This window comes from Gymnodraco acuticeps, unplaced genomic scaffold (genome assembly GCF_902827175.1).
Source record: "Gymnodraco acuticeps unplaced genomic scaffold, fGymAcu1.1, whole genome shotgun sequence".
Taxonomy (NCBI): domain Eukaryota; kingdom Metazoa; phylum Chordata; class Actinopteri; order Perciformes; family Bathydraconidae; genus Gymnodraco; species Gymnodraco acuticeps.
In genome coordinates this window covers 404,423-431,554 of record NW_022992006.1, presented here as the reverse complement: position 1 = coordinate 431,554, position 27,132 = coordinate 404,423, and the positions used below count along the sequence as shown (strand labels likewise).

The 27,132-nt window shown below is 41.4% G+C and overlaps 2 protein-coding genes across 4 annotated transcripts in view; one reads left to right on the top strand and one right to left on the bottom strand.

Moving 5' to 3' along the window:
- myom2b (myomesin 2b) overlaps window positions 1-7,450 on the bottom strand; it is a 35,219-nt gene extending 27,769 nt beyond the window's left edge. Inside the window, exons 1-5 of one of the 3 annotated variants that reach the window (XM_034201325.1) lie at window positions 7,376-7,450; window positions 4,620-4,723; window positions 2,152-2,209; window positions 1,826-1,980; window positions 1,527-1,613 (exon numbers count right to left, since the gene is read on the bottom strand). In XM_034201325.1, the coding sequence (XP_034057216.1) occupies window positions 1,527-1,613; window positions 1,826-1,980; window positions 2,152-2,209; window positions 4,620-4,702 (383 nt within the window). In that variant the 5' untranslated portion in view covers window positions 4,703-4,723; window positions 7,376-7,450. The remainder of the gene's footprint in view (window positions 1-1,526; window positions 1,614-1,825; window positions 1,981-2,151; window positions 2,210-4,619; window positions 4,724-7,375) is intronic. The other 2 variants (XM_034201326.1, XM_034201327.1) reach the window with 2 other exon arrangements.
- A 2,082-nt stretch (window positions 7,451-9,532) lies between these two features.
- On the top strand, window positions 9,533-26,902 carry rnaset2 (ribonuclease T2). The gene is made up of 10 exons (XM_034201328.1): window positions 9,533-9,675; window positions 10,681-10,758; window positions 10,894-10,948; window positions 12,293-12,348; window positions 12,719-12,776; window positions 21,634-21,698; window positions 24,725-24,838; window positions 24,992-25,037; window positions 25,165-25,239; window positions 25,400-26,902. Exons 2-10 carry the CDS (start codon window positions 10,688-10,690, stop codon window positions 25,586-25,588), a joined length of 729 nt encoding a protein of 242 aa, XP_034057219.1. The 5' UTR covers window positions 9,533-9,675; window positions 10,681-10,687; the 3' UTR covers window positions 25,589-26,902.
- The last annotated feature ends 230 nt before the right edge of the window (window positions 26,903-27,132 follow it).

The window sequence follows — 27,132 nt, the reverse complement described above, 5'->3', positions numbered from 1 at the left end:
CCAGAGCTAAAGGCCATGGATGTTTTACAATCCTAGCAAGCCAGAAGCAAATAGCAGAATTTTCTGATCTAGTGAATTAAGTTCTGTACTCAGATGGTGCCGAAATTGAAAACTTGTTGGGGAGATGCAGAGAAAATTAGGGCTGCTACAGGGGTCAAAGCCATGTTTTGGTCTCATTGCAGCCATGCATTACTGCAGTGAAGGCCAGTCTGAACCACTCTGTCCCTTTTCCCTTCCTGATGCTCTTCTCACCAACTTCTACAGAACCACCTCATATTACATTAGTATCAGCTAACATTGGAATTCCAGCCTGGCAGAATGCGTAGGCTGCTGGAGTCATAAGGAGAGGACTCCACATTATTGGAGGAAGTGAATACTGTGTAGCAGCAGGTAGCCGAGTGAAGGCACCAAATGTATTCTATTTTGAATCAAAATTAACATTCAGAAAATCCTTTTAGAATTACAGAATACTTTGCACCGGTGAAACTGTGTGTGTAGGGGAATTTAGAAGGTTAGGCTTGTTCGAGAAGAGTTACAGAATGGCATCTTGTAATAACTGAGAAGTTGGGGGGTTGGGATTCTGCATTTTGCTGACTGTCATGAGCCAGGCTTAAAATGACAACAAGCTGCTGGGAATTTGTCATTCAAAAGAGATATATCCCCTTACATATTCCAGCCTATTTCTAAAACGGTTTCTTTTAAATTAACAGAGCATTCAGTGTTAATGTAATTTATCTAACTAACACTCTTTGAGTTTAAGACAACTCAGGAGGAGGGAGTTATTTTTCTCAGAGGAGTAATTGCTGTTGGCTGAAATGTGTGTTAGTAACAGACAGAAGGAGCTTAAGGTGACTGGATCCAAGCAGAGAGTGATGACTGGAAGAATCCCGCAGGATCACGTAGCACTAAGGTCAGCACTGGGAACAGCTGAGCTTCCTGGACTGGAGCGAGTCGGTCAGCTGACTCTGACGTAACTACTCTAGTTTGAATATGTGTGGTGACCCTAATGGGACTGACAGGAAAGATTTTCTGATGATTCAATACACAGTCCTGGCGATAAGCTAGTCACTGGCCAAAGTGGGCAAGTGTCATGAATAGTTAGGTTTAGCAGTGAGCCATAATTACAAACCATGTGAAGAGATGAGATTACTTAATAACAGTCATTTGGATTATTGAAGTTACCAAACAGTTTCTCACAAAATAAACTAAAATATGAAATGGATTTCCTTTCATAAAAAGCATTGAACAAACAGTTAAAATAGTTTGACACCTGCATTGTTAATCAGTTGTATTACTATTGTTATAACATAAAGCTGGGAGATTTGCAAAAGTAATGTAAAAAAATAAAATTACGAGGTTCTTTTTGTCCTCATCCTTTGATATTTGTAGTTTGTCATGCAGGTTGTCTTTTAAATGTTTGAATATTGAATTGGAGGAGTGACACTTTACATTTGGAACAAGCTCATCAAATGTTCACTACCTCTACATGTGACCTTTCATAATCTTAAAGTCTTTAATTAATGCACCTTGGGATGTCCAGAGTATGGATTCCACCTTTAGCTTCAATGAAGAACTGTCCCGAGGACATGCCCAGGATCGAGCCGTCTTTATACCTGAAATAGAGAGAAATCACTGCTCACCAGCATAGAGACGTGTGGGACCATAGAAGACTTTTTCAGCAGCAATTTTTGTAACATTTCCTCATACAAGAAGAAAAAGATATGCAAGACAACCCATTCTCATGAAATAAAAAAAATATATATTTACAAGTTTTGGTTCTTTTTAAGTTTAAAGTTTTTGTTTTAGATGTTACATTGTTACTCACCATTGTACAGAAGGCAAGGGGAAGCCAGCAACAGTGCAGCAGAGTTTGATGGGAGTTTTCTCAAACACGGTGTGGGATCTGAGTCGGACCAGGAACGTCGGTCCCCTGATCATCGGCTCCTCACGCACATATTTGTCCCCCATCTTTGAGGTTACCTACACAGGGAAACGACAATTACAAGAGAAGGATGAATATAAATGTCTTACTCATGCTATACTGTACCATGACACAACAAAATAACATTAATTACCTCAAAAAATAGATTAGACAGATAATTACACACATTTTCCCAAACAAAGCAATGTTGGACGGGAAAAGATTCTTACCACTTCTTGGATGCGAGACTGTGTTTTGTGCTCATATCTTTCCTCCATCGCCGTAGAACTAAATACAAACAGTAAGTCAGTTTTGTTTGCAATCAGTGTTTTCTTTGTAAAGTCTGTTCATTCAGTAAACTCCTAAATATATGATGTGATTTTTAACATGTACCTACTGTTAAAGATATATAAAACGTGACATTAGAAAGAATAACTGCAGTGTATGGGGCGTGGTAACTGTTTAGGCTTTTCACTTATTCAGTTGCCTCTAAAGTGGTGCTGTGCTGAGTGTTAGCTTTCATGTGCAACAGTCTGTATCCAATGCTTGAAAGGGCTTGTAATCTGATTCCAAATTCGAATTCCAAGTTATCCATGAGCAAAGATTGGGACTACTGGCAATCTCTGAGGCCGTCACACTTTGCTCTGCTGAGCAGTACATCAAAATCAGTAAAGTCAATCAGAACTGATTTACCAATCCCACCTAGTACTTGCTGGAACATGGACAATTGTGCCAGTGGATATTATATTATTGTAGGCCAGAGTCCCAAATTAAATTGGTCATTTTTAACACAGGTTTCTCTTCCATTTGAAAAACATTACAATCTTAAGGGACAGAAGCCTGATGCTTTTACAAAATGACAAAATGGTGTGAACCTGCTCCATGGAAAGAATGCAGGATGCCTGACAAGACCTTTCCATAGTAGAGACAGAGAAGTAAAGCCTCTCTGACTGACCTTTGACTCTCCTGTGAGCAGTGGAGGCGACACCAACTTAACAAAAATGTCTGAGGTAAGCTCACCGGGGAGACATCAGAGAACCATTGAGTACCAAACAGCTTTTTTAAGTGCGTGCATTACAGGATTTCACTTGACTGTTCACACTCCATGTTAAAGTCATGTCAGTCTGAGCTTTGGAGAGTCATTAGCTTTAGATGTGACTAATGTCTGATATGAATATTGTCTCCATTTGTGCGCTGAGCCTCCTTAACAAGGATAACTGCAATTTGTGTCATAAAACATGTTGACTGACAGTCTTTCAAAAAGGAGGACACTGATTAATTGGAACATCATCAGCTGATACAGTATACACAATTGTTTGTGCATAGCCAAATTCCATATTCAGCACTATGCCACTGAAGCTGGCAAATGGCCTGTTGCCTAAAGGGGCTGCGGATTGTCAGCAGGAGGGATGCAGCCAGCTGTGGGAAGCTCTCAAGTCTATGTGTTTCATCACTGTTGTCCATAAATCCTTCAGGCCAGATGTCATTCCACTACTGCCACTGTAACGTGGAGTGGAGTACTCTCCAGAAAGTCAGAGGATCCTGAGAGCTGGCAGGAACAGACATAGTAGTTGGAGTGGGGAACATTGTTATGGGACTGAGTCTGGAGGAGCCATGTTGCATTTTAAAAGAGACCAATAGTGTTAAAGTGGATGCCAGGTTGTGGTATGGCAGCCATTGAGGCAGCCTGAAGGATGTGTTGCTTCGTCCAAATTGTCCAAACAAGTGACGTGCACATTTCAGTGTGCTGCTCTTGGTAAACCTGTGTGAAAACATTCTTTGTCACACAGGAAAAATAATATTTGAAGTAAATAATATCCTTTCTTGTGGTAAAATGTGCTTGGAATTGTTATCGAGTCTGGCGAGAAATAATCTTTTTTAACATACAATAGTTACATAGTAATATGTCATCAGTCGTTCAGAGTTCAAGGGACACAACACACATCAACACAAGCATACTTACCTCAGTTTGAAATAAAATACATAAGAATTGGTAAAGGACAATAAGCTGTGTAAAGGGAAATTCAACACCCATCACTCCACACTTTGTTACATTAGAACTACTTCTTATGTTAAAAGGGTCAGACTACTGTTTGCTGCTCAGCTGCTTCTAGGCAAAAAAAAGAAAAAAGAAGAAGTGAGCAGCAGCAAAAATAAGATTTGTTAAGTGATAAGTATCACCGCAAACACAGAACACAAACAAAACACTAACACTACACATCCTGCAGTGGTTCCTCAAGCTAAATATTTGTGTCTACAGGCGGTGGGATTTTTAACTATTTCCACATAATAAACATTTCACAAAGAGGCCTATGATTACATTATTAAAACTAAGCCTTTCCTGCGGTGTTTTCTTTTGTATCTGTAGAAAAGACCATCAGACTTTTGCGGCTTGAAAGTTTTAAAAGCTTCTTGTGCATTAAAATAAACTATTAATCCTATGTCCATTTATATACCAATATCCAACATTAAAATGTACTTTGATAAGCCCTCATAATTATGTCAAATATTGGCTTGGGGAAGTAATTGTGAAAACAATTATGCCTTTGTTTAACTTAGACAGCTTAGTGTTAGTTAGGTCTTGATGTTAGTTTAATGTTAAACAGGTTCAACTTACTATATTAACCGAGTCCACACTACTGTTACAATACTACTGTTATTTTTTTAGGTAGGATTAGCATTACAGTGTAACATGTACCTGCTGTACTCTTTAACCACATATTTGCTCTGTTTGTGGTGGTACTCGTGGTCGTAAGCCCCACGTTTCATCCACGTTGACATGGTGACAAAGTAGATACTGACCTGTTGGACCAGCAACAAACAAACACTCACTGACATTGTAACAGAGTGGATCCACAATTACATATCGGACCAACAACGCAGTGACACAAACATATACAAACACAAGGGCTACCAACCCTGTCAAAGACACTTCTAGAAGGAGATGCTGCTTTAATGAAGAAAAATGCGAAGAAGGAAAGAGATGAAACACACACACACACACACACACACACACACACACACACACACACACACACACACACACACACACACACACACACACACACACACACACATGCACACACAGCTTTTACTGCTTCAGGAATGACAAGGTGACACATTGATTTAAAGACACTGTTAACACAGACACATGTGTTCACCAAGAAAACAAAAGGCATGTAGACTATTGTTGGAACAGTAATGTTTACAATGAGTAACTGACAGTACAGCTGCACCAAAGACTGTCTAACAATTTGACAGATCCAAATTCAGAGCACATAATACAGTATATGTATTACAATTTTAGACACATTGGTGAACTGTGACTACCCATATTTTACACATAATAAACTATTGTGTCAAGAGATTGACACAATACTAAAATAAACATTCAAATGTTACTCAATGTGAGCGTAAAATAATAGGCGTTATCATAAAAGTTTTTCTATTGGGCACATGTCATATCCTGTGATATAAAATGGCACAAATATTTTTTTAAACAAATAAATTAAGTAGGGGAAACACTGACACACATATCACGTGGCATAAACAATAACATCAGACATGAACACTTTTTACAGTACGCATACCAAAGCAGGAACATAACTTTGTCTTACATCACGCGGCGGTGGAACAATTTCCTTACGTCACTAAGTCCTCAGAGACTATAAATAAGGTCAGATGAAACATGAAGCGATTCTCCCTGCCCAACCTCACCCTGAAAGCTACTGAGACATGATCTACTGGCAAAGACTTTCCCTTCTGCTTTTTTCTGAAACACTTGCCTTGCATGTTTAAGTCACGTCTAGCTCAAAAACTGACAATCAAGCATCACATCAATTAGATGGACACATGTCCCCTGAAGAAAATAAAAACAGTTAAATCCCCGGTTGAATAATGTAGCTGTAGTAGTGGAAAAGCCCCAAAGTTACTTAAGGGTCAGTGAACCAGCCTGCCAAACACTTTACCACTTTGCCACCTTTTATGTCCAATCGGTGTTGATGGCAAATGTCAATAAAATCACCAGTGCATAATATATTGACCAAGAAAAGTGCCTTCATGTATCAGGAAGCACTGTTTCTGATGCCCAAAGTGTCACGGCCGGTCACTTCCTCTTGCACTGCTAATGCACCAGCTGACTTAGCCTCTTTCCTCTGCAATTTTTGACCATATCCTCTAGCCCAAATAAATACAGCTGAAGATCTGGGTCCGCAAAAAACCCTGTAAAATGTGTCCTCTCCCAAAAACAGACTCTGCACCCATATTTGGGGATTTTGTTGGAAATGTAGCTAGTTTGCAATACAAGCAAAAATAAATGCAGTTTTTTTTGTTCTTCATTTAAAAAATAGAACAAGAGAGATAAGCAGTTCTGATTTTGAGCACCTGCACCCTCAGGCTATCCAGAGGTGGAGAAATTCACCTTTTAACTACGCCACGTCAAATGACACTGCTTGATGCAAGAGGAACAACAGATTTTGCAGCTGCAAACTCAGCTTTAATTGGTCAATATGACACATATTGATTAATTGCTTAAAATGAATACATTTATCATTAACACAAACTGGACATTCACATATAAGATAGAGATGGTGGAATTGTTCCTTTAAGTAAAGAGTAAGTGAAGATCCCCTGAGAGAAATACTCCAAAAATCAGATGAAATCAACAGACTTAGGAAGACATTGTGTTTCCAAAGAAAATCAGCATTAAACTCAACTGCCCTCACATGAGTTTTCAAAGCAGGCAAGTCATGTTCTAGTCCGACATACTGAATCAGTACAAATGCCTGTGAAATGACACCTGAGTCTCTGCATCTGTAACAGGAAACCTCTAAAATTCTCAACCAAAACCATAAAACCTCTAATATTCTGCAGCTTGGTCATAAACGGTTGGTGTTTTGTTACAAATACTTGCTGTGTGCTCATTAGTGGCAATTGCAATACAATGGAACAATGATGGCTTGTTTGTATTTGAGTTCCTTCATTTTGAAATGATCAAAGCAATGTCCACACATTGAGTCCCAGAGCAACACACCAGCTATTTCTGCACTGAAGCAATGGTCCCAAGTGTTCCCACCAAATGTGACTCTCCAGTGGGAGTCCATTTTAACCAATTAGGATTCTAACTATGATAAACACACAGAGACCAGCTGTATAATTGTCCTGTCTCAAACTAGGCAACTATCGTCAAAACAGTGGGTCATTTATATATTAAGATTACATTTCAGCACCTAATTAACCTTCATTATTCTTATGTTCTACCATGCATTACATTGTAAATCCTCAGCTCTTGTTAAGGGCCATGCAACATCTCTTGGTTGTACCCTTATCTGGTATTTCTATTCCTCCACCTAACTGATCCCACCTGCTCGATTGGGTTTCACACAAAATCTGATTTAAAGATGAAGATACAAGGGTGTTAGAAACAAACGGAGCGTGAAATTATAGTTATCTTACCCCTTGAGATTTTCTTTGCAGCGACTTCGGTTGTTAGCCTGAATCCACAGGGAGTCAGCCTAAACCAAGTACCAGGCCAAAGAAGACCATCAGCCGTCTCTAACCGACCCCCACCTGCCTCTGCCTGAGGCCTTATAAGGAAAGAGAGCTGCCTATATATAACCAGTATCCTTCAAGACTTAGGGCCACTATAACCAGTCAACTATTAAATTAACAGAGTTTGCCCATTACAGTTTTAAGTGCTTTGCCCAATAGCTGTTTATTGACACACTAGCTCAACAACTGAGGCTTAACATTTGGTAATTCAGGTATACCAGCTCTTCTAGACAATGCAGAGAATCTGTTATGGGGGAAAGAATGATTTTTAGCTCTTCAGAGTATGCAGCGATATGTTGGACTTATACAAGAGCAATGGTGCAACAAGGCTGTTCATTTTCATTCTTCCATACCAGAATGGTTATCTATTAAAAAATAAAAACAACATAATTGACAGCACATTCAAAGAATGTATTATTATTGAACAGGCACCTTTACAAATTCTAAAAATAACATTTTCAATTCAGTATACAGCAGTTGCATACGGACATTAAAGTGTACTAGATTAACTTCAAACAGTAGTTAATTTCCTCTCTTAAGATCTTTCTCATCTGCAAAAGTCTCGAGACACTTTGCCGCATGCTGAACGTTGGCCAGGGCCTATTTATAAAACTAGCTACAGTTACAGCTAGACTATTCCTGACACAGTGAAGGGGCTGTGAACACATTTCACATCTGAGGCAAAATCATATGATGGGACAACATGGGAGTTACATTTAAAGGGCAGAAAGGAGAGGCAGGAGAGGCAGGATGAGGCTTTGACAACAGTGTGTATTGTTTGAGTGGTGTACCATGGGTTTTCATACTCACAGGGTCGAAATCTAACCATTTAATCGAATATTACATTTCAAATGCCCTATATGCAAATTATATGGTTTTAAAAAATATATATAAATATGAAGTAAATAGAAACAGTTCAAACTGTAGACAATAAGATTGGTCAGAAGTCAACAGGATCCTGCAGTAAGAAATCTATAGAGACACATGACTTAACTATACATGGTGTATATGCCCAAATACATTTTTAATGTGTTCCACAGACAAAATGTTTATAGCTTTCAGTCAGTCCATGTAGGATGTGTGGTTTTTCTGTAAGGTTTGTCTACTGCTTTGTTTGTGTGTGTGCTAAAAACAGGAAGGGTGCCTGTCTGTGGTCAGAAAGAGCCCTCTGTTGGCCATGTGGTATTACACTCTGACACCTAATCCCAGTGATAATTTGAGTGCATTATGTTGTTGGCTGACAGTAAGACATTAGTAAGCCAGGGGTGCAACCAAGTCAAATGATTAAGAAATAGCATTAACAAATATATACTTTAGATTGGTAAAATGTGTACCGTTTTGCTTAATCAGTCTCTCCTTCTCTCAGTAGGATATTTTATACGTTTTTATTATTTCTGGCGACACTTTTAAAATTAAACTCCCTGGAGTCACAGACATAGATATATTATGAATTATTCTCTCACTTTAAGTCTCCTGACGTACTTAATTTTACACATTGCCTTATAATGAGTCATTTAAAAATAAACCCCTGGGCATTATATTTAATAAATCAGGCCTGTCCAATTAACTCTAAATTATGAATCGTTAGTGCAGAGCAATTTACAAAGGGAAATGTGACGTCCAAGTGAATATTTATGAATAAATGAAAACACATACGGTTTATTTAAAGGCATATTACATTTTGATCTTGGATTGACCAGGATCTGACCACCTGCCAGTCTGTTTGGGTCACATGATTTCTGTTGAGCTTTGTTAGATAGGCCTAACTAACATGTGCGTGATTATATTATTATTATAATAATTCCCCCTGTAACACGTGACCAGAACTGTCCTTAAACAATAATTATAAGTGTTTATATGGTTTATATTGTACACTGCTGTGAGAGCTCTCTTTAAAAAAGGTACGATTGTAAAGCGTCACATCAGCGTACCTTGTTTCAAACAACAGCGCAAGGCCTTTGGACAAGGAGCCGGCGGTGAGGGCCGGACAATAAATCGAGCCTCTACCACGTGACGACGCATGACGTTAACGACGCTCCTGATTGGCTGAGCAGGCAGGTAGCGAAGCGGCTTTGGGACATAAACAACAGACTGTTCCCTTGTACTCTCTATTATGCACCAACCTAGTCAAGTTTTCTAACGTATTAACATGGCGGCGCAAAGTTAACTTCCATAAAAGTCTATTGCAACGTATCCGGCTCAAGGTGAGATCACATTTTACATGTGTTTAATCCTACCTTTTTCGGTTAAAACTGAATATCGCTGTTCGTGGAATGAGGATTCTTTTGACGTGAACTGACTAAAGTTTAACCTCCTACTGCCGAAATGTTTTCCTAGTGTAGGCTTGATTTAGTTAGCTTACACGTTAAGTTACGCATTGTATCCTGTTAATGTCACACAGTGTGCTGCTGTGTTGCAAGTCTCGTTTACATTGTTGCTGTCTTTGTTGCCTGAAGTGTGTCACATTTCTCAGAAAACTCTTGGTGTTGTAATGTCTCAAGCTGGACTATGTTATCATAAGAGTGGGAACTTCAGCACAACAAAGATTTGAGCACAATTTGACGGATCCTGTTAGAAACGCTGCTGTTGGATCATTTCTCATATCATTTCATTTATTTGGCCAAATGTTTGCTAAACTGGCCCTGGAAATATGCGTAGAGAATTATTCTTATAGTGTGTGTATCTGAGGGGGAAATGCGTAGTTAAAGGTTAATTTTGATTGCTTAATTACCTTGCCACAGGTAGTCTTTATTACCACTCACTTCCCGCAGTTAAAACCACTACCTGTTTTTCTCCTCTGTCAGTCACTGTGCACATGAGCATGATGTTCTTTGGAGTGAACCCCTGTAATAATATTACACAGGTTTTAATCTATATTATAGAAATGTTCTTTTTAATAATGCATCAATTGGGAATATTGCACTATTTAATTTATTTATATGTTTGTTGCATTGTTGGGAGGGTCTTGAACTTGAGTTTGTATTGCCAAAACTACTCTGGAGCTATTGTTCATATAATCATAAAAGCATTTGAATTTTACACAGTCACCATCATGTCTTTTTTTTGTTTGTTTTACCAACTCAACACTGGTTTTTCATTTCAATGTTGTATTAATGACGTGTTATAGAAACCTGGGGACGTTCACATTTTCAATACTGAGTTCTGCCTCAAAGCAGCAGTTAATTGGCAAATGTATTTTCTTCCTTTAGGTCAGACATGAGGCTCTGCTCCCTTCTTCTGCTCTGCCTGGCAGCATACCTGTCATCCTCCTATGTGATTTCCCTTCCGTAAGTAAAGCAACACAAATTTGCTCTAATGAATCTTTGCTTTAATAACTACATATAATGATGTTTCCTTTTGTTTCTGTATGAATAAACACAATCAACTTCACTAATACATTAATGTGTGTGTGTGTATTTCAGACATATGTGGACCAAACTGATCCTGACCCACCACTGGCCAAGCACCTTCTGTGGTGTGAGTTTCTTTTTGCCTTTATTTATTATTTAGATTTCAACATTTAAAAAATATAACAGGGCTGTTAGAAACCACATTTTGGCATATCAAGTAAGAAAAAGCACAGGTGTAGTTATTAAAATTGATGCTTACGGTAAGAGGCTCGAATAGCAAATAACACATTTGTTTTTCTTGTTTAGACAAGTAATAATACCTGCTTTAAAAAAAAAAGGGGGGGGGGGTGAATAACTGGACCAGATTCAGATTTTACTCTTAACACACATTCTTATGTCATTCTGCAAACCAACAAGGGGATGTTACCCACCTAAGTATGGGTGCATGAGAAAAGGATTTTCAGTTTAAAAGCATCTACACTGTCAGCAGTCTGTGGTTGATTAGTCCTACTTTGGTTCATTCACTAAACTTTAGTGTGTTTTCAAATTTAGCGATTTTAGTCAACCAATAACTTTATCTATTATTGATTTGTAACATGTTATGCCATCTTAAGACAATGTTGCACTCTTACATTGCCCTAGACTGTCAACATGTAATCCCTAAATATCATGTGATGTCTGAGTCATGAGACACTGTGTCAACTATCAGGTTGATTAGGCAATACACTGTTTAACACAGGAGGATGCAGTTCCCTTATTTTTGTGCTTTCTTTGCATTCTTTTTCTTTCTTTTTCTGTTTTCTTAAGAAGCTCTCTGATTCAAACACGAGTCACATGTGGTTTTGTATCATATGCTTAGCTGTGTGCGTGTCTGCAAAGGTTTGCCAACGTGATTTTGGGGGTTTAGTTTTCCATTTATTTGCTCTGGGTGTCATTTTGCTTAATGACCTTGGAGTACATTTATTTTTAACTATTTAGCAAGACATTTTTAGAAATGTAATCAAGATTAAACTGGGGAGATCTTAACGTCATCCTTGCTGCATTCCCCCTTTAAAATCAACAGTGTGACTTTGCGTAGTGGTTAAAGGAAGATCTTTTTATCTAATTTTAGGTGGTTGAAAATATAAATCTCATATAAAAGTCTTGCTGTATCTTTTTACCAATGTTTATTTCATTAAGTGCTCAAATCTTTTATCAACTCCAAACAGTAAATAATTGCTTGTGATACTTACAAATAATGAACTGTTTGATCTAAGAATGAACAATTGTTTTAATTATAAATAATCATTAGTGGCAGCCCTAGGAGCTACTTTCAATAATTATCTCTGCGTTTCTTTCAACCTTTTTTGCTTATTTATTGAGGTTGCGATGCTTAATGCTATTTGAGTATTACCTAATGGTTATTGTTAAAAATACAATTACGAGTTAAATGTATGTGTCTTGATGGAATAACAAACATTATACATTTCAGATGGAAGTCCCAGTCTGTCATCCCAACATCAGCTACTGGACGCTACATGGACTCTGGTATGCATGTGTGTGGTTATTAATCCGAAAAGAAAAGTGTGTTCTTCATGTATCGGCATGTCAGATTTCTGATTACCTTGTTAGGAATACATTTCCTGTCTGCAAATGTTTGCTTTTACAACATATAAATATGTACACTATGATAATTTGTGCTTGAAAAAGTAGTGAAGGAATGTATTACACATTTGCTACTGACCTATTTAGGAAAGTGGCAAGAGGAAGCACATCTAATCGGGCAGTATTTTGGGGAAGAAATGCAACGCATGGGAAACAGCTCTTTGAAAAGTCATTGCTGCCATGTTGTAAAATCTGTTTTTACCGTCTTTCTTTCTCTCTCTTCTTCCCTCGTTTGAATCCTTCTATTTTCCAGGCCAGATAAAGGGATTGACTGCAATTCATCGTGGCATTTCAACTCTTCTGAAATAGAGGTATATTCTCTTTTTTTCCTTTTTTTTTTTTCTCACTCAAATTAATAATTATTACAAAAAACAAATAATAACAAAAAAAAAAACAATAATAATTCTCAAATAGTCTCGGTCATGTTCAACAGGGGCAAGAAGAAGCTTAAAAAAACGTTTCTGGTCCTACCCCCTCTAGCATATATTTTTCTTATAAATAAAATATTAGGTCATCGTCATCAGCGACATGTTTGTCTTGTTAATTTGTTTGCTTTTTGTTTTTTTACAAAACAATCAGAAATAAATTACTTTAACAATTACAAGAAATAACAACAAATGGGATTTTACAGGTCCTGTTCATAACCATTAATGATTTGGCTCCTAAATAATACTTTCAGTTTAGATTTGTACAATATTTCAGTGCATCATTACAGTCATTCCACAGACTAACACCTTTATCATCCTGAGATGCAATGAAGTTTGGCATTTGTTCGTACGGGTGGTTTTTTGAAAATGCAGTTTCCTCTCAACATGTGCATGCTTTCTCTCCGTGTGAAAAGTCCCTGGATATTATGAGGTAATTGTTGATTTGCGGCTTTGAACATAATTTGAATAGTTTTATAGTCAACCAGGTCTTGTAGTTTTAGTGTTCTCATTCATAACACTCCGTTCGATGTCTCACTATCACCTCATTCACACCAACGGTGTTTCAGGGCCGGTTCGGAGCTGGAGCTTGAAAAGCACCGGGTTTTCCTCTTCACACCGCAGCGGAGCAGCCTCTTAGCTCCGGAATCCGGTTCGTTTCAAGTACAAAAAAATTGTCCGGCCAGAGCAAAAGCACCACATACGTCACGCTTACGTCGAGGCGGGAGCAGAGACAGATCAACTCCTGAGTCCTGAACAACAACAAAAAGCCCGCGTTTAATCCAGTTTGTACACAATGATGGAGAAACTTAACAAGAGTTTCAGAGTTTCCGTGTTTCTGCCATAGACTGCATAAAGGTTTCTGCTCATGGTGAAGCAACGTGTCTGCGTGTTAAGGTGGAACCTGAGCATTCACGTTGATCACCTCTCATTATAAAACTATAAATATTAAACTTTACTTCACGTGTTCATTTGAGAACAGCTGTTACATACCTGGGTGAAGGTTACAGTTCATTTAAATGAAAGATATAACGTTACTCCACACTCATGGTTCAGTCCACCTTAAGAAATAAGACCGACCTCAGAAGCAGTTGTGTTTTAAAAAAACCTTTATTGACACGAGTACACTTTTTTTATAAGAATATAACTAAACTACAGAAATGACTCCGGAAAAGCTGCAGATAGAGCCATAAGAAATTAATGCAACTGATTTCATCCGCGCGGTTTGGCTTTATGAAGCAGGCACGCAAACGGTTACGTCATGACGATGACGCAACGACGCATTACCAGTCGGACTCTGGGCGGTGTGAAAAGAGCCAGAGCTAAACCGAAGAACTGGTTCTGAACCTGAAAAGCTCTAGCACGGAGCTTGAACCGGAGTTGCGTTGGTGTGAATGAGGTATATGGGATGCGCCTCAACGCGTATGCAAACAGAAGCATCAATCTCATTACGCCAATCCTGATTGGCTGGTGATCTTGACGTCAACGTCAGGGAATCCACCCACCCTTTAAGTAGCTTGCGCTACGACGCAGCGTCATTCAAACACCTCTTCTCGCTTCAGAGCACATCTCGATTTATCAGTAACCGGGCTTGCTTAACGGTCCACAGACTGAACCCAAAGCTAACATTCGGTCGACGGGCGCTTGCCGGTTACTTTTTTGCTTTGCAAGAAGACTGAGCAATATTAACACACCAGTTAATATTGTAATCTGCCTCGCCGTTCTTTCTGTCGAAATAATGGTAAGGTTTGATTTTTTCTTCAAGCTATACCTGTTGCTAGTTTTTTCTTCCCTCCACACCGACACCACGGTAAAGAGGACGTTCTCTTTTCTCTCTCACACCAGAGGAGACAGAGATAAAAAAAAAAAGGTATTAACACACCAGTTAATATTCTTTAAAGAATAAAATCTACACCGTCGCCTTTTTTCCTTTCGGACTAACGGCAAGGTTGGATTTTTTTTTCTTCTCAGTAACGTACCTGTTACTAGCGTGTCCACTCCACGCCGACACCCCGGCGATCGAAGATGGACCCTTCTCTCTCTCACACCAGAGGAGTCAGGGACTCGGAGGCTCGGCTATGCGGCTGCGGGTTTAAGATTTCAGGCACAGACTCACACCAGGTCTGCTCGTCCTGCCTCGGGCTGGAACACGCCCGGGAGGCTATCGATAACCCCGGCTCGTGCGGGCATTGTACCCGCTTCACCATTAAGAGCCTCCGCCGACGGTTAGCACGCCAAGCTAGCTTGTCGGGTCAGGACCCCCTCATGTCCGCTGATTCGCCGGCCGGCAATCAAGACATGGTGGCGTCCGCCGCAGAGATTGAGCCCCGTGCTGTGCCAGACTGGGTCTCAACAACAGCCGCTGAACCGGAGCCCCACACCATTTCAGGCTGGGACCCGGTGGCGGCAAGAGCCGCGAGAGCCGAGCCCCGCGCTGTGTCAAGCTGGGGCTCCCAATTGGACCTCACCATGGTTCCACCCGCGGAGGAAGTCCTGGAGTTGGACTATATGGAGGACAAAGAGGATACCTCTGAGTTCCTCCTGTCTGACTCGGATGAGGATGACATCTTCGTTTCATCGGTTCAGGCTGCAAAGCCGGGAGCGATGTCCGCTCCCCCGGGCGAGAGCACACCAGCTTCGCCCGTCCTAAGCATGGACTTGCAGGCCGTGTGTCAACGCGCTGCGTCCAGGCTGGACATCCCATGGCCTGAAGTGGCCAAGGAGACCTCCAGATCTCGCTACGAGGGGAAGAACTTGCCCCAAGCAGCGAGGACGAAGAGGCAGCTCCTTCCAGTCTTTCCGGAGATGCTGGACAAGGTGTCGGTCTCGTGGAGAGACCGTCCCTTTAGCAACAAGGCCCCAATCCAGGGTGCCTCCTCCCTGGACTGTGACGGTATGGAGAGGCTCGGCCTGCTCCGCATGCCGCCCATGGAACCGCTGGTGGCAGCCCACCTCCAACCGAGGCTGGCTTCGACACCGAGCAGGAACCCCATGCTACCGGCAAAGGCAGACCAGTTCCAGTCAGCGATGACCGAACAGGCCTATAAAGCCGCAGCTTTGTCCGCCAGGGCACTCAACGTCTCCTCGCTGCTGACCGCCTACCAGGCGGAGCTCTGCGAAGACATGTCGAGCAAACCTGAGCCTGTCGTGTGGGACGAGATCGCAGCGATCACGGACATTTGCCTCCATGTGCAGCGCTGTGCAGTCCAAGCCACGGGCAAAGCACTGGGAATAATGGTGGTACAGGAGAGAGCCAGGTGGCTCAACCTGACGAACCTTCCAGACCGGGAAAAAGAGGATGTTCTGGACATGCCTATTGTTCCCGAGGGCATATTTGGCTCCGCTCTAGCTTCAATGCAGCTGAGATGCGAGTCAAAAATGAAGGGAGACGAGGCTCTCCAGCTCTGTCTCCCCCGAAGGGTCCAGCCGCCACCTCCAATGGTCCCGTGGCAGGCCTTCCCTCAAGCTGTCTCACGTCCTGCCCGGTTCAAAATACCGAAGCAGCAGAGACCGCAGCCCGTCCCGGGTCCCCAGCCCAGGCACGAGGCAAGAGGGAGCTGGCCAAGAAAATCTCCGGTTCCGGCAGCTGCCGCTCAGGCGCAGCCGACCCAGGTTTTCAGCCACCAGGCGAGGAAGAAGAAGCGGGCAGCCTGACAGCCTCCTCTCCTCGATGAAGGAGCTGGAAGTTCCCTGTTCCCCAGCTCCAGAGGACGTTCCAGTGTTGGATGCCCATGTGTTTTCGGGGTGCCACCATGCCCCCATCTTCCCGCCGCCTCGAGTGATGCCAGAACGTCATCCTCAAGTTCGCGCCATCAGGGAAATGGACTTAACATCGAAGACAGCAAGTTCCGCTGCCTGTTTAAGTCACACAAACACATGTCATCATTGTTGTTTCAAAATAAATCATTTCCCACTGTTGTTTCCAGGCTTGAAGCCAAGGGCGCAGTCAATAAAAATGAAAAGAAAAACAATAAACAGTCTGTCGTCTGCCCCTCTTTTGAGAGCGGCTACGGCCTCTCTCAAAAGGCGGACAATAGACGGGATTGTGAAGGCACCACCGCCACGTGCATGCGCAGTGTCGGCCGGGGTTGTCAACCTGGGGTACCACCGTGTTCAGACACTAGAGGGCCCCATAACACAACAAATAGAGACACTGAGGGCAGACGGCAGAGCTGTGACATCTCCGCTCGCTTTGAGAAGCGAAAAGTGGAGGATGCTCACAGATTCTGCTTGGGTTTTCAAGACAGTAACACGGGGCTACAGGCTCCAATTCGCTGTCACCCCCCCCGCCCCCTTCTCGGGCATTCTGTATTCACAGGCCCGGGGAGAGTCGGCCCATATTCTAGAGCAAGAGATTTTCTCGCTACTAGAAAAGAAGGCTATATCGATAATACCCGCTGAACAGAGTCAGAGCGGCTTTTATTCCAAGTATTTTCTCGTTCCCAAACGGGGAAGGAACGGAATTCGGCCTATACTAGATTTGAGAGCTCTGAACAAATATCTCAAAAGATACAAATTTAGAATGCTCACTCACACATCTCTGTTGCGTCTCGTGCGCCAAAACGACTGGTTCACATCAGTCGACCTGAAAGATGCGTATTTCCACATCCCAGTATATTACCCACACAGGAAATATCTGAGGTTCGCCTTTCAGGGTGTCTGTTACGAGTACAGAGTACTTCCCTTCGGTCTGTCTCTCAGCCCACGAGTGTTTGTACGGTGTACGGAAGCCGCGATAGCCCCGTTAAGACAACAGGGTATTCGCCTGGCAACTTATCTGGACGATTGGCTCCTTCTCGCACAGTCGGAACAAGAGGCTATTACGCAGACGAATGTCCTCGTAAAACACCTGCTCGACCTGGGTTTCGTAATAAACACAGAAAAGAGCATGTTGTCTCCAGCCCAGACTGTACTCTTCCTGGGCCTACACCTGAATTCGGTGCCCTTTACAGCCCGCTTGTCAGCAGAGAGAGTGAAAGCCTTCAGGGCTTGCCTCGCTCATTTCCAGCCACGCAAATATGTGCTCTTCAGGTCATGTGGTCCCCTGCGGTTGCTGGGGCTCATGGCGTCAGCCATTCTGGTAGTACGACTGGGACACTTACACATGAGGGAGTTTCAGCGCTGGGTAGCTGCCCTCAGATTGGACCCCGCGCGTCATGGCGCGCGGAGAGTGATGGTCACTATGAAATGCGTAATGGCACTGCGCCACTGGCTACACCCGACTTTTCTAGTACGGGGCGTGCCTATGGGTGCTGTCCTATCGCGGAAGGTGGTCACCACAGACGCATGTCTGACGGGCTGGGGGGGTATATACGAAGGTCGACCTGTGAGGGGTCTCTGGAGCAGAGACCTCCAACGGTCACACATAAATTATCTCAAGCTTTTAGCGGTGTTCCTCACCCTGAAACGCTTTCTGCCTTTTCTCAGAGGACATCCTGTCCCCGTGAGGACAGACAACATGACCACAATATCGTATATAAACCGCCAAGGGGGTTTGCGTTCTCTCCAGTTACACATGCTGGCACGCAAACTGATCTTATGGAGCTGCGGACGTCTCCTCTCTCTGAGAGTGACGCACGTACCAGGAGTGATGAACCTCGGGGCGGATCTGCTGTCCAGAGGTGCACCACTATATGCAGACTGGACTCTACATCCAATGATTGTGAGTCAACTGTGGGTGCGTTACGGCCGAGCCGCGGTAGATCTGTTCGCATCAAAAGAAAATGCTCAATGTCAGCTGTTCTTTTCAATGAGCGATTTAAACGCACCGTTAGGCGTGGACGTGCTATGAGGGAACAACGCCACACACTTATCCTGATAGCTCCGCACTGGCCTGCAATGTACTGGCTGGCAGAGATATATCAGCTGCTGTGCGGGCAGCCATGGCAGCTCCCACTACGCAGGGACATACTGTCTCAGGCGGGGGGGGACGATCTTTCACCCACACCCAGAGCGCTTGGCACTGTGTTCCTCTGAGGAACAGCGGCCGAATTTGCTGTGTCCAGTTCGTGCTTTACGCACCTATATGGACAGGTCAAAAGAGTTTCGTTGTAATGACCAACTCTTTATATCCTGGGCTAACCCTCAGAAGGGCAAGCCCGTTACCAGGCAACGGCTCTCCCACTGGATTGTGGAAGCGATTGCTCTGGCTTATACGAGTCAGGGTTTGCAGGCACCAACGGGCCTGCGTGCTCATTCTACTTGTGGACTGGCTACATCCTGGGCTTTGTTCAAGGGTGTTTCCATCCAAGACATTTGTGCAGCAGCGAGCTGGTCCTCGCCGCTCACTTTTGTCCGCTTGTACAGGCTAGATGTCTCTGCTCCAAGTGTGGCCCGCGCAGTGCTGGGTCCCGTGGTGAGACAGAGTTCTACCTGTTAAGTTCTGGTTGCTTTGGTGATTTTAGAGATAAGCATGTCTAGCAATACGGGAGTTTCAATATCCCATAGTGAGACATCGAACGGAGTGTTATGAATGAGAACTATAGGTTACTTACGTAACCCCAGTTCTCAGAGTAACATGAAGTGAGATGTCTCACCAGACGGTAGGGCTGCACGGTATTGAAAAACTGAAAACTGACATCGCGATTTCCCCCCCCCCCCCTGCGGTATATATTGCGTTTTTTTTAACCTGTTAAACCCCAAAGTCCCGGCGGGTACTTTACTTTTTTTTTTCACAACAGTGTCTAAGGGGATCGTAATATTTAAGAACCTATTCATGTGTTCTACCAGATTAACGGAAATAATCTCAGCTAATTGACGATACAAACCATTTTTACCAAAACAAAACAAGTCTCATAAGAAGCATCTAAATGACCCCTGAGCGAAAAATGCTAACGCACTTTGGCACAGAACTCAAGATAAAAGTACCCTTATTATTACTTATCGTAGCTGCACTTACAAGATATCCGATTAAAGCTGAGGCTCCACAGATTATTTAGGTATATAGTATCATCACTGAGTGATCTGAACTCGGACAGGGGAAGCAAACACAGACATCACAACACGTACCTTTACGTAGCTTCTAGGGGAGATGTCTCACCGTAGCTGTCAATCAGATCAAAAGACGTGTTCAATGGCATTAAAACGAGAAAGAAAAAACGCGGCTGAATCGGTTAATCCATAGGTTTAATCCATAAGGTCTCTGTATAAAAAAATGATTTAATTTATAATCCATAATTCCATTTTCTCCGGTATTGTCCTCCTGTGCCTCGCTCATTTTTTACCAGTGTTTTGATGGTCTGCAAACTAGCGGGGCGGGGCCTGCTGTGATCTGATCAAGAATGATTGTGATTGGTGGTTTGCTGTGCATGCAGGGGAAGTTCTACACACACCAACACGTGAACAAATAAGGAGTGAGAGTGACGCGTAGCCAAAACCGAAAGCTGCATACACTCTACCATTAGCAGCTAACTTTTGTGCTCCGATTTTTACATAAAAATGGAATTATGGATTATAAACAATTGCTTCAAAGCCACATATACATTATCAACCTATGGATCAACCGATTCAGCTGCGTTTTTTCTTTCTCATTTTAATGTCATTGAACACGTCTTTTGATCAGATTGACAGCTACGGTGAGACGATCTCCCGTAAAAGCTCCGTAAAAGGTACGTGTTGTGATGTCTGTGTTTGCTTCCCCTGTTGCGAGATCGGATCGCTTAGATACTATACTTAAATAATCTGTGGAGTCTCAGCTTTAATCGGATATATTGTATGTGCAGTTTCGATAAGTAATAAGGGTATCTTTATTTTGAATTCTGTGCTAAAGTGCGTTAGCATTTTTTTTTTTAAATGAATAAAACCGCACGTCCCTGCGGTGTGAATACCGCGCATGCGCATACCGCGGTTATCGCCATGACACGGTATATCGTTCAGCCCTACCAGACGGCCCTTCTTGCTAAGGCGAATCGAGAAGAGGTACTTATTTTGAATGCCGCTACGTCGTAGCGCAAGCTACTTAAAGGGTGGGTGGATTCCCTGACGTTGACGTCAAGATCACCAGCCAATCAGAATTGGCGTAATGAGATTGATGCTTCTGTTTGCATACGTGTTGAGGCGCATCCCATAGGGAGACATCTCACTTCATGTTACTCTGAGAACTGGGGTTACGTAAGTAACCTATAGTTTTTAGTTTGATGAATAATGCATTTGTTAGTTCTCTGTATGTAGTTTTATGTATAACTCGTATTGGCTCTTTTTTGCAGGATGAAGATAGAATGTGTATTTGTTTTATATGTGTTCTCCCAAACTTCCACACAATACATCATGTATGGAAGTATGAAGGAGCAGTACAGCATAAACAAAGAAGCTTGATTAATTAGGTATTTGGCTTTATTCAGAATTGCTATTGATTTGGATATTTTGGCTTTGATATAGCATATGTGGTTTCCAACTTAATTTATATTAAGTATTAACCACATAACAAAGTATAACATTGTTTAGGCTGACTGCGCCCTTAACACTGCTGCAAAATTCATGAAAGCATTTCACATATTATTTTTGTCAACTATTAGTTACTGAGGTTAAGAAGAACAAACACAAAGGTATGCATCCAAGGTCAAAGAAGAAACGGGAATACTACTTAGTAGTTAGTGCCTCATAAAATAGAATAAAAACTCTAAAACACACAACAAAAAAACAGTAAGATCTAGCTTAGCCAAATGTAGGAAGGGAAATAAAGGATTGTTTTTTCCTTCCTTTCTCTAGCTTGTGTATACATAAATATGTTTGCTGTGTGTTATAGGACCTGCTTCCAGACATGAAGAAGAGTTGGCCAGACTTGTTGAGCCCCATGTCTACTGGATTCTGGTATTGCATAAATTAATCCTTCAATTATGTTCCTGTCAATCTGTCTGACAATTTTTAGTTGGGTGTATTCTCGTATAATAAACTATAACACTGTATTTCTACCCAGAGGTGTGGACTCGAGTCAGACTCGAGTCACCAATTTGATGACTTTGGACTCGACTTGACAACATCACAAAACACTTGCGACTCGACTTGGACTTGAACACTAATGACTCGGGACTTGACTTGGATTTGAGCCTTCTGACTTGAGATGACTTGATCATTTAATTCAGAGGTCTCCAACACGCCGATCGCGAGATGCCGCTAGAAGAGCAGACTCCCGTCGGGGAGGGCATAATCTCCAGCCGCTGCAACTCTTGCTGTGAATCCTTGCAGGCAGGGGCGGAACTTTATTTTGCTGAGCCACCATGCGGCCAATCATATGCGAGGACACACTAGGATCATACCATTATGTGAAAGAAGGGTGGGGGGCAGACGCAGGTGTAGTGGTACAGGCCAGCTACACAGAGCGTCAGAGAGACGGGGGAGCCGGATTTAAATGCAAGCGTGTCGGAAAAAGTCAAGAAATGTGCGAAAACCGAAAAAAGAAGCAGCATCTGGCTGCATTTCAATGATATTGGAGAAAGCAAAGCTGAGTGCAGGATTTGTAAAATGAAAATAACCTTCAGAGCAGGGTTTTTTTTGTGGTAACCACTCAGGATTTATTGTCAGAGGTGGGAGAAGTTCAGATCTTGTACTTGAGTAAAAGTACCAGAGTGTAGGAATACTCGGTTACAATAAAAAGTCCTGCATTCAAAATGTTACAAGTAAAAGTACAAAAGTATTAGCATCAAAATACACATAAAGTACCACCTGCATCTAGATGCAGGTGTTCTTTTCCCCATAGAGCCCGCCTCGCTGCACATTATCCCTTGCATAAAGATAGATTGTGGGTCCCTTATAACATGTTGTACACAGTGGAAATAAACATTCTGGTCACCTCAACATCAGGGATCTTATACATTAAACTCCTTCTGAATCAAACCGTCACGGTAGCATTACCTTACTTATCCCTCTTAAAATAGAAAAAACACGTTACTTTACCAGCAGAGAGAAAATGGATTATTAAATTATTAATGTGACTAATAAAGGGCAGTTTGATTATTAAGTATTATTCTGTTGATCAGGGCCGTACCTGGCCAACTTGGGGCCCCAAGCGACATTGTGAGATGAGCCCCCCCCCCCAACCGACAGTGAAAAAATATTTTTTGGAAACAAAGTACTTTGCAAATATAATTCCTGTTTATTATTATTATCAACACAGTTACTTTTTTATACAGTGAGGTAAATGTGCATGTATGTCGTTCAGTATGCATACAGGTGAATACGTCTGCATTTCCTGCCAAATACTAGCCTCAAAAAGATTAGAATATGATTAATGCAAATAAACTACTTCTAATAATAATAATAAATTCAATAATATAAATACTATATTGTTTTATTATAATATAGTTGTATAGTCAAGACAAAACATGCTTATGACATGCTCAAAAACTGATATTTCTTAAATCTGTATTCTAGTTCCCTCTGTCAGCAATGTATCAACAACTACACACACATTTCTATCAGTATTTCTCTGTGTTGTGGTTGACATGACGATGACTGTTAGGAGTTAAGGGGAGAGGCTGAGCATTACCACGAAATGTGCAAATTGACGAATAAAAGGGGAAGAAATGCTCCATGTTTTTTAGGCTGTAAACTTTAACTGTTATGTAAGCCAACTAGAGAGACAGTTTATCACTCTTCCTCCTGTACATTAGCAGATACAAGGGAGGCATAAAATACTTGAATGAATGGTAAATAAAGAATGCTGGAAATAACTGCATCTCCATTAGCCTATATGCTATGCAGAAACTGCCTTCTTCATGTCGTGAATTGCAGCTGATGTTTTTTGGCAATTGGCAAAAGTTTGACATTTGACTTATACAACATTCGCAAGTTGTACATTTGACTCATACAATAACCCACCTTCGAGTGATGCTCTAGTTTCTTCATGTTTTTTTTTGTTTCCCTCTTGCTTGCGCCGGACTGAAACTGTCTTTTTGCCGACATCTCTTCACCTGCACTAGTGGCCGTATCAAAGCCGTGATTGGTCAGATGTCGATTCATTGCAACGGTGTCGGGTTACAGACGTGCTCCCCTTGTCACCTCTCACTCTCGCGTATCAGCGGGGGGGGGGGGGGGGGGGGGCGCGGGGAACTGCGCACAAGCCGAGCTCATAAGCCGAGGACCCCTGCGCAATGTGAGGCCCCATACAGCCTGCATGACCGGCCTGTAGGGAGGGACGGCCCTGCTGTTGATCGATGTCATTACATTTGTTGAAAAGCACATAAGGACTTGTTTAAGACTCGTTTTGTCAAAGTTTAGGACTTGGACTTGACTTGAACTTGCCCATCCTGACTTGAGACTTGACTCGGACTTGAGCGCAAAGACTTGAGACTTGACTCGGACTTGCAAAACAATGACTTGGTCCCACCTCTGCTTCTACCACATCAGTATTGGAGATGCATTGTTTGTCGGGTTGTATAATTTTTCAATGCATCCTCAAATTAATTTGGATATGCAACTCATATGCTGTCAATACTCAAGTGTTTAATCTTAACACAGTTTGTGATCATATTACCTTATTTGCAGACAAACCAATTTCAAAATCGTATCCTGAATATTAACTTCACAGGCTAAAAAACTTCAGTTGGCTTCTAATTAGCTACATGCATTTGTTTCGGTCAGTGTGTCCTGTGGCAGCAATATATGGACATTTCTGTCTACGTTATAGCATATTCAACTCTCTTTAAAGCTGGGAATAAACTGTAAAATGCAGCTTAATGCATATAGCACATAACGTTTATAGTTAACACTTGTTCAAAAACACACTATGCTCACATTATATTTATTGTTTACTAACTGTGACTACAGGAAATATTTTAGTCTTAAAAAGTACACTATCATTGGAAAACCTATTAATACTTGTTTGTCTGTTTCCACAGGAAGTATGAGTGGCACAAACATGGTACATGTGCAGCCAAGGCAGAGTCTCTGAATAGCCAACATAAATACTTCAGCAAGGCCCTGGAACTATACCATAAACTGGATTTGGACAGGTACGTGCTGTACCTGTCCAAATCACACCCTCACATTTGCACATACACATTTCTCATCAGAAGCAAAGTCAACTGTTGTAACCTTATTTTAAGTAATTGTGGATCAAAGCATAAACCTCAAAGTTATAAATATCTTTGTTTCTGTTATTGTAGCATCCTGACAAAGTTTGACATCATCCCTTCAGAAAATTACTACAAAGTAGGTCTATTTATATTTTAACCTCAAATAATGGTATATAAAAATCTCATGAAAATGCCTTATAGTCTGTAATAAGACTGTCCCTTACTTTTCCTTTTGTCTCTTCTTCTAATGTGTCTGTGCGTAGCTTTCACAAATTGAAGGAGTCATAGAGAACTTCTACAGCGTCAAGCCTAAGATCCAATGTGTCCATCCGTCAAAGGTATAACACATATATTATTCAAATAATGCTATCTCAATTTTCTGTCTAGTTTTGCATGGTCCTTTTTATAGGAATATTAATGTGTATCTTGTGTGTGTTTAAAATATGATTCAAATGTTGACTGAAAGTCTTTTAGATTGTCAAATTGTGTGTTTTGCAGAATGCAGGTTTTCAGATTTTGGGGCAGATTGAGATCTGCTTCAACTCTGACTTCACCCTCCTGGACTGTGAGAAACATTTAACAACAACACCTAAGGGACACGTGGACAATCGCATCGCAGTCGACAAGACATCTGGGTTCAGTGTGTGTGACCAGGATGTGCCCGTTTACTACCCAACACCTTCATAAAAGAACATACGACTGAAACCGAACAGCACACTACAACCCTAAATACACACACACACACACTAAACAAATCAACTGTACTGTGATTTAGCATTTGCGCACAACGACTTATTTCCTTTTTTCTCAGGGTTCAAATTGAACACCATAACTTAAACACTCATGTTTGTCAACACCTCACAATGAGTTCAGTCTGAAAACAACATTTTTTTTTACTACATTTAAATGCTTGTGGGGACAGGTACTTTGCTCCAGGAAACACACGCCGCTACCAAGTAGTGCTTTAATGGAATTAAGTGCCTTTCTGACGGCTGCTGGTAGATGAATCCGATATAGTGCACAGCATGTTTCTTTCCACGCCTCAACAGGGGGCATTGGGGTGAGTTGAGGTCAGGTGGGTGGGCAGATTGGACAGTTAATATACGACATCTTGTTGGCGAATGAGTGGAGCCTTACATCAGATTTGCAGGTGACTCTTAGTCTATGTTATCGGTAGGTTATATGTCAATCTTTCGTACATAATCTTTTAAGGACTGGGAATATTTTATACCACATTTGTGTGTTTATGTGCCTCTTGATTATTGCTATGTAAAGTTAATTCATCCAATGCATCATCATCAAAATAGCTTGGTTTTCTTATTGTTAAATCACTACCCAAATATTCTAGGGTCACGTGCACATTGTAAATGGCTTTGGGGGCAAAGGTGGTCGTTTTTTAGTCATTATAAACATGTGGTAGTTATTGCTACCTTTTGAAGTTTGCCTACATCATTATTCAGTGTTTTGTTATAGGCCTGGTTAGGCCTGTCTATTGATATTAAGGACTGCTAGTCATATAGAGAACTTGGAAAAAAAATAGCCTAAACATTATGTATGGATAGAAAGTACAAATAAAATGTGTTAAAAAAATAGTATATGTGTAAATTAAATGCTTTTGTTTCTTTTACATTGTAATTGTACGTTAATGAGTTAACAACCTCAAAGTACACTATAAACAATCATTTAAACAAGATGTCATACAAGGTTATTATGCACCATTTGTGTCCCACAAGTTCTAGGCCTGTAGAGATAAAATAGTTGTTGCAAATGTTTTCCTAAACACTTGAATCCCCCACATAGTTGTACAATGGCTTCTTTCTATTTGTCCTGTTTGGCTCTGGCTACTCTTGTGCATGTATAAATAAATTCAGTGTAAGCTAAAAGGCAAAATAATGATTATAATTGACAGCTACAGTAGACAAATGCTGTGGTGCTAAGTAACTACTGAAATGAACATGTGTACTTCCATTGTTTTAATGTCAATAAAACATTCAATATCTAGTCAATGTCTCTCATTATATAACTTGCCATATTGATTAAAGTGCAGCTATTTGCATTTTGAACTAATGTGATTGATTGTAGAGCGACGTGAATGAATATACTGTAAAGGACCATCTGTTTGAAAAGAGTGGCGTCAGGATAGTTTGAAGTTAGCTTAATTTAGGGTCAATGTATTTCTGTCTGTGCATGTAGTATACTATAGTAAAGTAAAATACTATGTCTCTCCATCT

Excerpts from the sequence above, each read along its gene's own strand:
- rnaset2 (XM_034201328.1), top strand. The coding sequence starts at position 10,688 with ATGAGGCTCTGCTCCCTTCTTCTGCTCTGCCTGGCAGCATACCTGTCA. Across the intron at positions 21,699-24,724 it reads CCCATGTCTACTGGATTCTG|GAAGTATGAGTGGCACAAAC; the intron begins GTATTGCATAAA and ends CTGTTTCCACAG. Across the intron at positions 25,038-25,164 it reads CTTCAGAAAATTACTACAAA|CTTTCACAAATTGAAGGAGT; the intron begins GTAGGTCTATTT and ends GTCTGTGCGTAG.